The 16,729-nt window shown below is 36.8% G+C and overlaps 1 protein-coding gene across 11 annotated transcripts in view; it reads left to right on the top strand.

The window, feature by feature from the left end:
* The window catches only part of LOC134664917 (disintegrin and metalloproteinase domain-containing protein 11), a 733,539-nt gene that overhangs the window by 219,891 nt on the left and 496,919 nt on the right, over nt 1-16,729 (top strand). For all 11 annotated transcript variants that reach the window (XM_063521633.1, XM_063521632.1, XM_063521635.1 and 8 more), the window contains one exon: nt 917-1,051. In XM_063521633.1, coding sequence (XP_063377703.1) covers nt 917-1,051 — 135 coding nt within the window. The remainder of the gene's footprint in view (nt 1-916; nt 1,052-16,729) is intronic.

Genomic DNA, 16,729 nt, shown 5'->3' with positions numbered 1-16,729 from the left:
TTAATAGATAATATTAATTAAGCATCTTATGCGGGTAATTACGAGTATGTATATGTGAGTATATGACGACCGGTCTGGCCTAGTGGGTAGTGACCCTGCCTATGAAGCCGATGGTCCCGGGTTCGAATCCTGGTAAGGGCATTTATTAGTATGATGATACAGATATTTGTTCCTGAGTCATGGTTGTTTTCTATATATTTTAGTCGGTTCGAGTCCCGGGCGAGGCAAACGAGTTTTAGAAAAACTTTGAATGCAGTTTTGCTTCTTTTTAAAAATAAAGGAATGTCTCCTTTAAGTAAAATGAGTCAGCTTAAGGATTTAAGGTAGTTTCCCTCCAGGGCCCGACTTATCTTTCCACCCTGTATATATCGTTGTCTGAGTACCCACAACACAAGCTTTCTTGAGCTTACCGTGGGGCTCAGTCAATTTGTCTAAAAATGTCCTGTAATATTTATTTATTTATTTATGTATCAATTCCAACTACGTTCAGCTACCGCATACGGTGAGTCTACCGCGCGAGAGCTGTTGAGAGCTGTTGAACCAAGGGATGAAATGGTGTCATTCACCCGAATTAAACACTCTTTTAATTTCGAATACGAGGAAAGTAAAATACATGTGTACCTATATAAAAAAACATGACCAAGTAGGTAATAAATACCCTTTTAAAGTATTTGTTGAGGGTACTTTCAATTAACGATTTAGGGAAAAGTATCGTTATTTATAGAATGGAGAGTTGAATACCAGAATGGAAATTATGCTACAAATCCATTTAAACCAAATTTAAATTGCTAAGAATAAGCAAAAAAAGTACCTTTAAAACAGAGACTTATCACTTTCTGCACACTTCATAGAACAACAGTGACCCACTTTTAGAGCATGAGAAATGAAAAAGTGATAAGAAATGTTTGTCCACCAGGTGAGGGGTACGGCGGGTGTGGGCGGCGGCGCGGCGCGGGCGGGGCGGGGTCGCGCGGCATGCGGCGGCGCCCGCTGCTGCCGCTGCTGCTGCTGGCGCTGCTGCGCGCGCACGGCCTGCTCGCCGCCTCCGGAGGTAAGTCGATTTTAACTGCAACTATTTACACAGACTAGATAATGTATTTAAGTACACCTAAACCGTCACGTCGGGGTCACCACTTAAGAGGGTCTGAGTAGGGTGAGTACAAGACTGGTTTATTCAATCATACCTAGGCGTTTTATACATCCTGTTATCTTTACATCACAAGTCTAATCGGCGGCGACACATACAATATCTCAACTGAATCAGCGCGTGCTCCAACCTATACTAAGTTATCGACACGCGCTGATTATATTTTGCTGACCGCCATAGTGTTTAATGGTCGATTGCATCTGACTCAGTCCATACTGCAATAATCGCTTTTAAACTCGACGTCTTTGTGTTTCAACTAGGACTAGGTTTACTTGCATGCACTGAAACTCGAGTGTCGTTCAATATTAAATTTTTCTGTTACTATTCCTTACTCTTCAAACAGAAAAAGTAAGGGCAAATCGCCTAGCGTGGTACGGGCATGTGATGCGGAGGGATGAAAGTCATGTGACGAGAATGGTATTACAAATTAATGTGGAGGGAGGTACGAGGAAAGGGACAACCGAGAAAAGGGTAAATGAACTTTGTGAGAGATGATATGAAACGTACGCGAGAGAATGACAAGATGACTGGCGACAGAGAGGTATGGAAGAGAAAGACCCCACGTGCAAGAAAATGATGACTCCTAAAACCTGAAGCACTAAAAATTTTAAGACGATAAATAGTTAGATCTAAATTAATGCTATTTAAAACATGCTGTGTGCATGTTGGGTATTCTTTACGTTGTTGAATATAAGTACCTAGTACTCGATTATTATTGCCCTATGATACGAGAGGTGAGTGTATTTTGATGAAGTATTATTTATAACTATAGCGGCTCGATTCGGGAAAAGAATTAGACACTCACTAGATATGAAATAGTGAAGATATGTGACGTTCCATGTAAAAAGGTACCTTATGGTGGCCGGCGCATACGTCGCATAGCGCCGCAATAATATTGGAGCGTTAATAATAGCGTAAGTGCCAACCGCCATAAGGCACCTTTACCCGTGGGACGACGCATATCTTTACTATATCGTATCTAGTTAATCTCAAATTCATTTCCAGAATCGCGCCGTAGGTCAAAGCGACGTGTCTGCGCTCTACATCGGTAACTCCAACACCACTATTTCCACTCGCAAATCTCTGCGGATCTCATTCTAACTGCATGGATGTCTAAGAGGCTGTCCCATAGTGCATTCAACGTGTTAACTAGCCCTTTAACTAGCCTTCGAACGTCTCAGAGCCTCAGTGATGTATGCCGCAACGTAATCCGGGCAAGTCGCTTTCAATTAATATAATGCCTTGTGAACTGATAGGGATTATCTCCGTCAGGCCTTCGGAGGTTTCGTAGGTTGCATTTCATCTTCGATTATATACTAGTTACCGTATAAGTATAAAACTTTGTCCTTAAACATAACTTTGCCCGTCGCGTCACCGTTCAGTAAAAGCGAAATAACTTAAAAGTACTTTTAAGATATTATTTATAGTTAGTTATTAAAAATAGTTTCAGATACACTTTCTGAAGAAAGTGAAGGAAGTGTACCTGTAACTACCTTTATGTTATTTAGTTTATACTGTACGGTGACGCGGTGGGCAAAATTATGTTAGAGGGCAAAGTTTTATACTTTTACGGTACTCGTACAATCGTTGGCACGGAAGATTTATAATAGGTAAGCCTATTTATTAAATTTTAATAATCACTATGTGAACATAGCTGCGATTTATTTGAATTGCATAATGGAGCATGAAATTCTCTACCGTTGTCCCGTACAAACGCGAAGTTTCTGAAGATTTAAAGGTATAAGAGATTCCTTTTCTATGACAAATGGTCAAAAATATGCACAAAAAAATAATCACCTGCTTTAAATGCCGAGAAAAAAGTCGCAACACAGGAAATAAAATGCGTTTGTACGGGACAGCCCGTGGAATGCTCCTAATCACTAAGTTTTACAAGCGTAGCTGCCATTTTGTTAATATTTCACGTGGCTTGGGCATCAACGGTGAGGGTTCCCTAGTTTCGAATGGATTGTAACATTGACAACAAGGTTTGGTTGAGATACATCACTCGGGCGACTGACGTGTCGCAAACGGTTCAACGGTCGCCTGACAGGGCACAATAGGCGACTAGATCGATGCGACATTTCCTGTACTATACAGTTACCTGCAATAATATACATATGTTACACACATATCTGACACGATCTTATTTGTAGAGCCATAAGAGCGCGTCACATATTTATGTGACCTTCGAAGAGTAACATTATCAGTGCGATAAATAAATAAATATTATTGGACAATTTTACACAGATCGACTTAGTCCAACGGTAGGCTCAATAAGGCTTGTGTCGATACTAGACGACGATAATAATATAAATACTTCTGTATATAGAAAAAATCCATACAAATATTTGTTACAACCACACAGATAAATGCCCTTACCAGGATTCGAACCCGGAAAAATAATTAAAAACATTTAATGATTTTACCTATTCAAAATTTACTTCGAAATAATGTGCTGTGTCTATGTATAAGCTATTAGTATAAGGTATAGGTACTTAGAGACTGTGCGGAAAGAGAAGAGTCGTGAAATGTATAGGATCCAATAAATTCTACTCGTACGATTCTTCTCTTTCCGCACAGACCACATGCTTTTAACAACATTCCACTTCCATTCACCATGACATATAAGTAAAAAGAACCTTTGAATAACTTGAACTGCTATCGAAGAGAATCGATGATTCCTAAGAAACCGAATGTGATAAATGCTTCTCTGGGTAGCTAATGATGGCTCCACTCTCAGTTTTCTTAAACCAGAAGGGAGTAAATACAATTTATTCTCAAATGCACATAAAACATTCTGATAGAATGTACGAAGGGACATAATTTTATTTACTTGATTCAGGAGCGAAAATGCGACTCGTTGATTTTGAAAGAAACTAAAGGTACTTAGTATGCGAGATCGATACTAGAGTGTAGATAAGGATTAAGAAAGTGACGTTTTTGTTTGAAGAAACGTCACATTTGACACTGACATATATAATCCATATCGTTACTAGATCTATTAACTGACGTATCTTATATTTCGAATCGGGCCGAGTGACTGTGTAATGTGTATTGCTATTAGTTACGCCGGTTCAGCGATCCAGTTGTTGGGCGAGCCAGCTTAATAATGATCCTTACTTGAATATGCCTCCTATGCATTACCTGACCTAGTGGGTAGTGACCCTGTCTATGAAGCTGGTGGTCTTGGGTTCCATCGTGGGAAAGATATTGTGTGATGAGCATGTATATTTTAGTTCCTGAGCCAGTTTCATTGATGTGTTATCAATGAAACTGGCTCAGGAACTAAAATATACATGCCACCGGTTTGATAAATCGGGTGACATACTGCCGTATTCGAACTTCAAGATATTCACAAGCGGCGACACGTACTAGATCCATTCTAGATACGTTACAGTTTAGATATCAACTAGTTCTCTTTTGCAGCGCAATTCGGGCAACCAATGTCACTTTTACGTTAGATAGAGTAAGATATCTATTAGACGTGAATTGGATCTCTAAGTCATATCCTGTGGAAATCGTTCAAGAGTATCTCCAGAATCGCGCAAATGTCAAATTTGACAGGTTAGATCTTAAACATATCGTTAACGTATCTTGGTGATGTCTAAGAGATGTCTTATAGATGTCTATTTCAAAATCCGAATCGGGCCCATAGACATATTTATATTACATATCGTTGTCTAAGTACCCACAACATAAGCCTTATTGAGCTTAATGTGCGACTTAGTCAATTTGTTTAAAAATGTCCTAAAATATTTAATGATTATACCATACATAGTCAAATAAAACTCTTACTGATCCCTACTGACTATTAACAGACAACTGACTGAGGGCCTACTGCGAACCACGTTCGACGTGCTACCTCCCTGTCACACTAGCGTACGAATCTACAAGTGCAACAGAGAGGCAACACGTCGAACGTGGTTCGCGGTAGGCCCTCTGATTCATCAGCCGGTGTTATCGCGGTATAAATGCGTTGCGGACGGCAACAAATGGGGCCGACGTCCGCGCCGTAGCATGTCAGCGGTTTGGGCTTAGGTGAGCTGACGGATTTGGATGACGTCAGCGCGTTCAGTTTGTACTGGAGCCTAGATTATAAAACACAAGTGATGGAGTATAGAACAGAGTTAGCCCGTGAAATACCCAACACGACTTAGTTCACGACGATTCTAACTAAAAAAATAATGTCTAAATTTGAAAGACCAAGGCCTCCAGTGCCCAAGACTGGAATGAATTGAGCGTACTCTGCTATCGTGGCAGGTGCCTGAGTCATTCAGCCACCTGGGTCACGTCGGATTTTTTTTTATGACATTAATTATAATAATAAAGATAGCAGTGTTTCTACTTGAAATAAAAATAAATTAAAACATTTCCCGAAAATAATTTATTTTGTTCTAATACTTCTAATGGAATTAATGCCTTGTTCCTATCTGTTGAACAATGATAAAACCAATAGCTACTTATCAATTTCCTGTCATGTACAGTCTTACGATACATTCTTACACTTACCTGAATCTACCTTATCGTGAAGCAATTCTTGGTCTTACTTAAAATGTAGGTATTCGACAATTTCCAATAAATATTTTCCACTCAGCTTTGTTCAAACTTCTGAAACCAGCAGGCAGTTTTATTATAATCCCCAATTTCATAACGTAAATAACGAATCACTGGACACCCTTTCGTAAAAATTGTTTGGTAAAATAAAGAAAGAAAAGTTGAAAGAGATACATCTTTTGTTTCCCAAAGCGTGTGACATAATTTAATACCATTGTAGCAAACAAATAACACCAATTTTACTCTCCTAACGAACTTTTGTATTCAAACCGATCGTCCAGGCACCTTCTAAATTCAAGTCAGTTAATTAAAAGAAAATGAAAAAATTATGAGGAAAAGTATGCAAATTAGCTCAGGAAATTATACCCTCGGATTTATTTTAGAAAAGCCCAAATAACGCTTTTTACGCGGGAGCCGTCTGAAAGAAAATATTGGCCAGTAAAAGTAATTTATATACGAAAATTTAAGAATTATGTGGACAGAAAGTTTTGAAAAGTTTGGCTTTATTTTATAAACTTATAGATTTATGTCACACAAAATGATGATGATGATGAATGATGATGATGATGATGAATGATGTGATGAATGATGATGATGATGATATGAAGGAGGTTGATCCCAATACGTTTTATAAACGAAATATTGTACTGTATCCCTAATTGAATTGTATAGTTTAAGCCAGCCAACACTATTATAGTCGGTTTTTTAAGTGAAATTATGTGAATAAAATCCGTTGTGTATCTATCTAACACAGTAGCCATTCTTTTTCCCAAAATTTCAATCCAAGACGTGTTTGGACGTCCGCCAGGCGAGAGTGGGGGCGTGCCAAAATGGAACACAACGAAATTTGCAATGTAAGTGAAAACGTTAAAATGTTTTAATAACTTTAGCGACGACTTTACGACCTATTTGTTGGAAGGCACTTAATATAAACAAGTTGCCTTAATGCCTTGAGCGAGTTCGTTTCTGAGAACATGCTCTCGAGTCTGTTTCTGAGCTTTTGTAATGAATTATTGGTTTACTGTTTGGAGAACCTGTTGACTTATGAAGTATGTTTAGTAGGTATTGAAATAATTAAAATAAGTCTCTAATTTTAAATCGTGTGTATTACTTTTTTTTCGACTGTACATTATATTGTAAATCTAATATTTGAATTTATTGTATTAGGTATACTATGAGTGAACTGATTTCGTACATTAATTATTACATAAATCTAGCTTAATAACCAAAAAGCCACATAATTCACTTTAATACGGAGCCTAGATCCTAAACCTAATTAAAATAATGAGCTCCAGCCCTCGCTTAATCGAGTAAAACTAGATGCAGGATTTATTCAGGGTTTTCGGGGCATATAAATTAATTGTGTATATTTTTAGTGGCCCGATATGCAGATGGGAGGGATACGGCTTCGATACGTTGGGCTAATGGGCAATTCATAGTCCCTGGGAGCGACGGTACACGTCGGTGTAAATAAATTGCCTTGTGCTTTTAAGGATGTATGAATATCTATTGGAATATAAAGTTCGTAGGTACTTTCAATTGTATATTTATTTATTTAATTAAACTTTATTGCACAAAATTCATCTGTTGTAACCAATTTTGTTGTTATAATAATGTGTTTATTACTTACTTTGAAAACAATAACTATTTAATATGAATAACGTTCATTACAAATTGTTACAAATAAGCAGGTATATGGTATTTTACATAAGGTTCCATTACCTATGTTACTAATCAAGGCTCACCTTTTAGGTTTCCGTGGTCAAATGGAAGTAACTTGCCTCAAAGATGACCTTTATTACCGGAAAGCTGTTATTTGCTATCATTTAAAATCTCGTAAGCTAAGGGTGATATATTTGCTTAATTTTCGTGATGGTATTTTATATGAAACAGTCTTATAAGAAAATGTTATGTTCTCGACCCCTGCATTCTAACTCTTAGGGTCGGTTGCACCAAACCCTTCGTATCGTTAAAGAGTTCGCTAAATTTTTATGTATGGAAAGTTTCATAGTAAAGCTCCGGGGCGCGCCGGCTAACGTTGATCAGTTTGTCAAATGTGGTTGGTGCAACTGGCCCTTAGTCTCTAAGTAAAGTTACGACTCACAGCAATTTCACATTGTTTGTATGGCTTACCTGCACATTGATTATGGCCCTACAATAGCCAGGGATCGTAAACATAAACGTACCATACGAGTAGCTGTCGCATCCATCTTCATGAAAGCCAAGTAACATCATCGGCTTGGGCTATCCCTCGTTAGTTATTTACATCGGCTATTCGGCACGCATAATGCGGCTTCATCAGAATGGTAATAGCCCGAGGGTGTGCATAATTATTGAGTCCATTATTTGGCAACGGTGTTGAGAAAGTGCTGTCAACATCTATTGACCTATTCTTAGTCACGAGTACCTAAAGGTACCTAGGTATATACATAGGTAAAATAGTTCAGGTCGGTACGCTCATATACAACGCGCAAGCAGTGTGACGTCCTTATGAAAATGTAGAGTCAGCTGCAGAGATAAATAACTTCTCCTGCATAGAAACTTGTTTACAGGGGTCATCTATCTCTATATAGTATCGACTTTTGATGACATTTAGTTTTAAGAATTTAGGTAAATCAAATCAGGATGTAGAATATCAGGAATAGGACATACTTCGCGTTATATGTTGCAAAAATGCATACTATTTATAATTAGTATAATTACCCACTACATGAATAGAGTTTATTCATAAAGTGGGTATGCACTTTTGAACCTCTCAGTACAATGTTTTCCGTGAACCATTAAATACCGGAAAAATAATTATACCCATAAACCAAAACCACGGTCATATAATGTAAAACAAAATATCACACAATTCTACAATTTTAAGACGTGCGCATTACTTTGAACATCATCCACATGTAACACTATCTGAAAAGCTTTTTATTCCATCCCGCTTTTTCGAGCCGATCGCCAATTACGCTATCGATCGCTTGTTCTCTCCGGATCCATTAATCAAGCGAGTCGATGTAGGCCGCAATGGAGTGCGTCCATTACTTTATTGCATCGCAGGTGCGCGCTCGGGAGGATTCCGTGGTGCCGCGGAACATTTATCAATTTCTATCTTTGGGTGTCTGAAGCATTGCTGGCCTGATGATTTATGTGGATTATGGTGGTGATAGGGGTGTAATAAAATAGGGTGACTTTGCTGGAGGGGTTTATAGATAATCCGAAATTAATCTATCGCTAACTATGTACTTTAACCCTTTAGGCCCACTTGCACCATTCCGCTAACCCGGATTTAACCGGTTAAACCTAAACCATAGTTACCAGTACAATTTGACACTGGTTTTACGGTTTAACCAGTTAACCCCGGGTTAGGGGGATGGTGCAAGTGGGCCTTAATGGACCAGATTAAAAAGAAATGTGACTCAAGCCTCATTACCCTCTTTAAAGTCTTAAAAATTCAACATAAGAAATAATATGCAAAAAGATTCAATGATTAGGTACGAGTTTTAGTCCCGACAAAGGATAGTTTTTTTCAATCACGGAATTCATTTTTCTACGCAGGTCCTGGTTAATAGTTAGTGCCTAATTATATATTTATAATTTGCGTCTGTATTTGCGAGGATCTCTAAAATATGTATTATCCTTATAGTTTTCTTTATTTCCTCAAATTGAAATAACTCAAAGCATTTCCATTACCAGTATAACAAGTCACAGATGGGTGCCAAACATTTCAATGCACGCACAGATCTGATGTTGTGCCAATACATTTGATTTGTATTACCTCAAGCTGCGGGTATAAGATGGTAGCACTTTTATTGTTTCGTGGCCTATACTTTTCAACAAGTGTAATAAGAGTGACGAAGAAAAAAAAGTGATATATAACACGATAGACGAACTTAACCATCATATTCGTACTGGAGGCGCATTTAACATTTGAAAAAATATGCCTTTTTTGTTGGGATAGTATCAATTCATTGTTCGCATTAAAAAAGAAAATAATTCGTTGAAATTGTACAAAATGATACTGTTCTCAATATTGGGCAATATTCTCAATATCAATATTAACAATTGACTACCCAATTTTTGTACTCGCTGTTTAAAATTTCGTACAAGCAAAATTTACCTCCTTCCCAAACTCAACGCTTGCTTAATTATCGAGCACAGTTGGAAAATTTCCATCCTAGCATTTTGTACGTCTATTTCAGTCATTGACTACGTCCCACAGACAGCGTAATACGCAAAATTTACGAAAAATACTCTTATTTATATTGAGCTTATCCTTATACCTACTATTATCTAAATTACTGTGCACAAAGCCAATGAAAATGTGTTCTGTGCTACAAGCTATCCATCAAGTTGATTCTTGTAATTTATGTGCAACTAGTGCAAAGTCATGATGCAATTTCAATCTAAAAGGACATGTCTTATTTACTAGCGATGAAATACATAGTATATAACGATACAAGTGCAAAAAGTAGAAAATTCGCAACGAGTGGCGATAAATTAAAACATGACCGAATGGAGTTGCATTACATAATTATGCAGTTTTTACATCAGTTTTTATATTATGGCCCTTTAAATTTTTGACATACGCACATATAGTGCTAGTTACCTTACTAGGGCTCTAAAGTAGCACCATAATGTACCTGCTGTAAAAGCGATTATTTAGAAGAGTTTTCTCGCGAAAAAACTATGTTTATGTAAAGGTCTCGTATAAATTAACATAACATGGAATAAATAAGTTTACGGTCAATCGCTCGCTAGCTACCGGTACGAACTTGGTAAGACAAAGGGCCCCCCCCACATCTAGCGTCTTTCGAACGTCGGCGTCGGTCGGCGTCTGGTCAGCGCTATGGAAAATGACGTCACTGCGCAGTTGCGTCGACGCTGCGTCGACGTTGCGTCGAGCAGCGGCCATAGAATTATAGACGCAACGCTCGAAAGACGCCAGATGTGGGGGGGCCCAAAACCCGCAAAAAATCACTCGCATTGCTACTCGCCTTTCCACCACTCGAAGCGCGAATAAGAAAGATGTTATGTTCGTACAACGGATACGGGTACATATGATCTATGATTTCGGTCTTCGGGTAATATTTTGCTCTTGGGCCCAAAGTGGCCGGAGGCATAGCCGGGCGGCGATAACGCGGCAGCCGATCGTTGGTTATGCGATTAGGGGTTGCGTTTCGCCAAAATTTAGAGCGTTATTCGTATTTATGTTTGGGTTTTGAAACACATAAAGGACTTGGTTATTTATGTGTGCCATGTTTGGACCGTCAGGATGAACATAATTTTGAATAAGGATGAATATAATTGCACATGACAAGGCACGTTAAAAAAGTTAGTTTATTAAACTATTAAATCTGTTTTGACATTTCGTAATTATTGGTTTTATTTAATATTTTTTAAAAGTCGAGGTATTTATTAACGTACAATTAATTACACATCCCCGCCGTTATGTGCCGTTCAGCAACATATTATCAGCATGTGACGGTAACGAGACAGGAGTTAGTGCGCTGATTCAGTTAAAATAAATATCGTATCGCTGTAGATTGAGAATGTAGTAAGTATTACTTTACTCGTTAATACGGAATAAATTAGTTTAAGTTTACCCGCCAACCGGTACCTTTTACTCATCCTGTCGTGGCCTCTAAGTGCGCTAATAATATTTTACTGACCGACACATACAAAATCATCGAGAGAGTCTCCCTAAAATACCTCTTTGCACTAATCCTCGATTGACTCCTAAAATTCCTCCAACTCTACTTTACCAAACTCCCATTGTACGCCACTTCCCTTTTAATTTCAATTTGCAGTCAATAGTCTATTACGGCAACACCTTTACTACTTCAAAATGGCTGCCTATCCGCTGCCGTTATCCCATTTGCATAATTTTTCACTTGAAATTTCAATTATTTCATAATTAACACGTTGGCAGCGCGTCCGTGTCTGCGTTAATGTGATGGCGTTGGTTACTTGAGGTTGGAAGTATCGAGCGAGTTACACGTGTTGAACAATGTACATTGTTTGGTATAGTTCAAGTATAATTAGTTACGTAGACTACGTAACTACGTAATTATACGTAGACTAAGTAACTACGTAATTATAAGTTAGTATTATTATAAGTTGGATACTGAAAACTGTTTAAAAAATGAAGTACATACGAGATAAAATATGGCAAATATAGCAAACGTAATATAATTTATGTGGGAAAATAATTTAATGGATAATAAGTCATATTTCACTATATGAACACCTTAACGTGAGTTCAGGTCCGTCCCCAAAAGTTTGCTGAACTATTGTTCGTGATTTTTATCTTTCGAGCGAAATATGTTTCTTAGTCGAGCTTAGAATTGATTAAGTTACTAAAGAAATGCCTCAAGATTGCTATTAATGTTTTTTGGCAACAGTATTAAGCGCATTATTCTAAAAAGCACTACGATTTTTCAGAATCTCTGCTGGCTGAACCCACTGTACCTTGAAGTCGATCGCTCGCACTCAGATTGTTCAAATTGAAAAGTTTGCACAAACTCCGGGATGTTATTAAAACTTGCCCCGTTGCACAATGCCGTCCACTGATAACTATTCCAGGGGAATCATAAAATTATCCACGGAACTTTATGGAGTTGATGAGGGTCTTATAAAGAATGAGGGGAAATATTTATTTGCAATTTAAACTGATAAATTTCCGTAAAATGGTAATGGTTTTACAACTACTCTACTTTTCTTATTTTAAACACTGCACGCTGTACCCATGTCGGTGATATTATTATTCCAAAGTGAACCGTTTTCTAAGATCCCATTCAATTATAGTTTTAAGACGAAATACCTATTTTATATACCTATATTTTTTATACTTCTGCAATTTTATTTCTGTTGTTCTTATTCCACAAAAATTGAGACCTAAATTTTTAGAAATAAATCGCGCGAGTGTTTGTGATAAAGTGAGAAATACTCTGCCAAATTAACTTAATATTAAGTAGTATGTTAGTTTAAATTTGAACATTTTATTAAAGATCAAAATTTGCTTGAAAATAACAAACTGAATTGTTCGCTCAATTAAGCGTTATTGCGAGTCATAATCATAATCAAATTAAGTATGAAGCAATAACCGCTTATTAATTGTCAACTTAATTAAGCACCTACCTTAATATACTTCATTAAATAAAGTCGTTCTTGGTGATTCTGTTTAAAAATCTCATATGTTTTTAGTAGCTGCTCTTATTTTGAATGCAATACGCATAAAATGGCCAGACAGTGAACAGAGGTACAATTACTGTGGAGTTGCTCAAATGCTTAAACATACCTACTAACTACAATCTTTCCAACATTGCCACGATATCAACCAAACAATAGTCTAGTTTAAACCATAATTAATTTATAATTACGAGTATAAAACAGTGGCGTTGTATACTTACTGACAGACAACACACAGTCTAAAATTCTAAACCATAGTAGGAACTTGAAAGAAACATAATACCTAGTTATTTACAGTACATATCGTGCTACTTTACCGCACTAGTGTGATAATAAGCATATTAAGCAACTCGAAAATTTAAATAAAGGGCCATATGTACTGTAAAACGTTGTACTATACATGTGCAAATAGCTAATTTGCAACTTGTGTCGATTTAAAACACTCCCTTCAGTCGTGTTCTAACCTATACTCGTTCCGGATTTCCTATTTTTGGCACTTGTATCGTACTGTCCTATTGAACTATACTTACTTAATTGTTATGATTAGGTATGATGAAGGAAATACAACATTACTCACAAACAAGGGTTGTAAAGTTAAGTCATAATTTATTAGTAGAAAATGGAAGTGCTTTCGTATAATAATAATATTATATAGCTGCTTACTTAAGATGCGTTCTCTTGGGAGTATACTGATTTCAAATTTACTTTAGTCGAGTTCTTTCATTTTCCTTGGTATTTTTTTAATATTTTTTTTGTGAACAGGTTCGATTATTATGTAGATTTTTATTATTGAGTCGGGTTTTGGAAGTGTTTCAAAATGTAGAACACCTTATGACAAGTCTATAGGTCACAGAGCCACTAGTCTATTGACTGAATATAATATGTTACATTGTGTTTTTTGTGCAGAAATAAAGAATTTGAATTTCAAATACCACACTGCCCGATTCGAACTTTAAGATACGTCTAGATACGATATGGATTAGATATGTCCGTGTCAAAAGTGACCCATCTTAAAATAAAAACGTCACTTTTGACACTGACATATATAATCCATATCGTATTTAGACGTAATATTTGACGCGTCTTTAAGACACTTGAATTTTTTTTGAATCGGGCCGTCAGTTTTATGTTTTTTCAATGATATGTGCTTTCATATACGTAAGGTATTCAGAGGTTGATATCCCTGTTCTATTATAAATTCGTTTCGATTTATCCAGAAGAAACCTGTTCGTATCGTGTTTTCCATATTTATTGGTTCTTTGATGTTAAAGCTATGTATTGATGGAATATTCCAGTTATCTAGATTGTTTTTATAAATTTTATAAAAACAATCTAGATAAATCCATCAATACATAGCTTTAACATACTAAAAAGGCATCAATGATTTATAATATAAATCATTGATGCCTTTTCAGCTATTTTTCACTAAAACGGATTGGGACTCGTGTTTTATACCAAGCGGAGTTTAATAAATGCATTTTTTTATAATCCAAAAGCTAGTGCGTTTGGTAATTATAATTTGAAATATTGCAAACATATATTTTCGAGCGAAGTCGTATTAGAAAATGACATGTCAGATGCCTCGGCCCGGGCCCGGCCCGGCCTAGCGTGAGTCATCGTTTAGGCGGTGTTCGTTACATCATTTCCCTAGCGTTAAAAAAGGGGGTTCCAACGTTATCCGCTTTCGAACGCTACCCACACATCGATTCAAACTATAAAAGCAGCTATACATTTAACATACGGGCTATCTTGTCTAGAATTTAACCCAGCAAGAGTAATCCTTTACGTGAAATGTTATGCTCCCTTTATAAAAACAAAGTGGTCCTTAAGCTTACAATTTGAACTATGAATATATATATTCTGCTCTATACACTGTAGAATACGGTTCATTTTTGAATGAAGTGGTAAGAGAAGAAAACTTTAGTGTATCATAAATGCGAGTGGCCGAAAAATGGACGAATAATCGACGTGAGATCGACTATGGTAACCACAGCTTTGCTTCTTTTCTGAGAGTGTCCATAATAGGTGTTTTCTTAGAGTCAGTTTCTAGTAAGTACCTACTAGCTGAATCGTATTTTTACCTCGAATATGAATGATCAAGTATGTAAGTTAACTAGCAGCGACATAAGTATCCTTAAAAATTCGTCTATATTTGCGAAACAAGTACTTTTTTTAATAAAATTATATGTGATGGAATGTCGCTCTTACCCGGGAAGCAAGAAAACATGGGTGGTGTTTTTATGAATAAATGATCGTGTTTAATTTTCCTTTGAATTCCCTACGGGACCTACAGAGTAAGAATTTTAATGTGTAATTATGTAACCAGTCGGGTTTTTAATTTTACCTACCTATTTAAAAGCAGTACCTAAAAAAGTAAGGTGCTGTAGGGTGTAGGTAGTAACCACTCTTGATGTAAGCATGTATTTATAGGTACCTATCTATATGTTTTGTAAAATGGTATCTTTTTCGTGTTCGCCGTAAGATACTTATAAAGAAACATTTATTTTTTAAATATATGTATAGCCAAAATTTTACTGTATACGTTTTATGTATGTTCTGTTCTGTACCGTTTTGTTTTTGATAAACAAATCAAATACTTAACAGGAACACATTAGTTACTTTGATTTGTGACGTACCACGGGTAAAGGTACCTTATGGCGGTTGGCGCTTACGCTATTATTAACGCCACTCCAATATTATTGGGGCGCTGTGCGACGTAAGCGCCAGCCGCCATAAGTTACCTTTTCCGTGGAACGTCACGTTTTAAGGCAACCGAGAAAGATATTTCTAGCCCCGCAAACTGTTGGTTTTGGTCACCTTTCTTTTGTATATTCGTATACAATTTATAGTAGTCGAATCTAGGTAGGTCTAGGCAGGTAGGTGGAGACTGTCTCCACTCTTTAGAAACGCAAGGCGTCCGACACATGAAATGACACCGTTTACGCTCGCTCGTTACGAACCGAGTATTATCCTTTATGGGCTCAGCAATGCGGAGTAAAAACTGCTGGCAACTAGTGTTTTACTGGAGGTCTGCGTTGCCAAAATAATGTTCTCTTTAGAGCAGTCATAAAGCATCTTGCAAGGAAGTATCATGCTTCTTATCAGTAACTAATCCGTTAGTTATTAGAACCTTCTCAATTACAATTAAGCACAAAATTATACATGGAAGGAACATAGGAGCAGTGAAATTTGTGTCGAAACGTCGGTAATAAACGTAACAAAATAAATTTCGCGAATTTAGGCCGGGTTCAAATATGTTGTAATATGTGTTCAAATCGCGAAAGTTTTAAATGTTAAATTAAAAACTTGTATCCAGTACAATTGGTAGGGTTGTAATTATTTTCTCCTTTGCTCTAGGCCTGGATTAAAAAGTTAATTCAGAACGCAATCGCTCGGCTAATGACAATTTCAACTCAGAATTTTCTAGATCTTGCCTCTGAGCAATTTAATATTTCATAAGTTGTTTTACTAAGTTCAGCAGTAATTAAAAAGATGAGATACTGAATTTAATTTATAATTTCAATTAGCAAGTGGGCGGAGAAATTTATTTTGTCTAATATTAAACGCACATGTTACAATGAACGCTAGGGAATACTATAGATAGGTTTGTGTAGAGAATGCCATTTGGCATTAAGTTCGCCATTTGGGCATTATTGTATTATTATGTGCAATAAAGTTTAAATAATAATATAACAGTGACTTAGGGATGAAAGTATGCGGGTGTTTTGCAATAAGTTTACTCCGCGGGGTTTCTGCCAACAAACGGTCCTGCAGTTTGGCAGAAGAAAAAACTGTACTAATAGGGTTTATTTCGCCTGAATAAATGATTTATTATTTTTTTATTTT

This window comes from Cydia fagiglandana, chromosome 6, assembly GCF_963556715.1.
Source record: "Cydia fagiglandana chromosome 6, ilCydFagi1.1, whole genome shotgun sequence".
Classification (NCBI taxonomy): domain Eukaryota; kingdom Metazoa; phylum Arthropoda; class Insecta; order Lepidoptera; family Tortricidae; genus Cydia; species Cydia fagiglandana.
The sequence above is the reverse complement of the archived record's forward strand: the minus strand, read 5'-3'. Positions and strand labels throughout refer to the sequence as shown.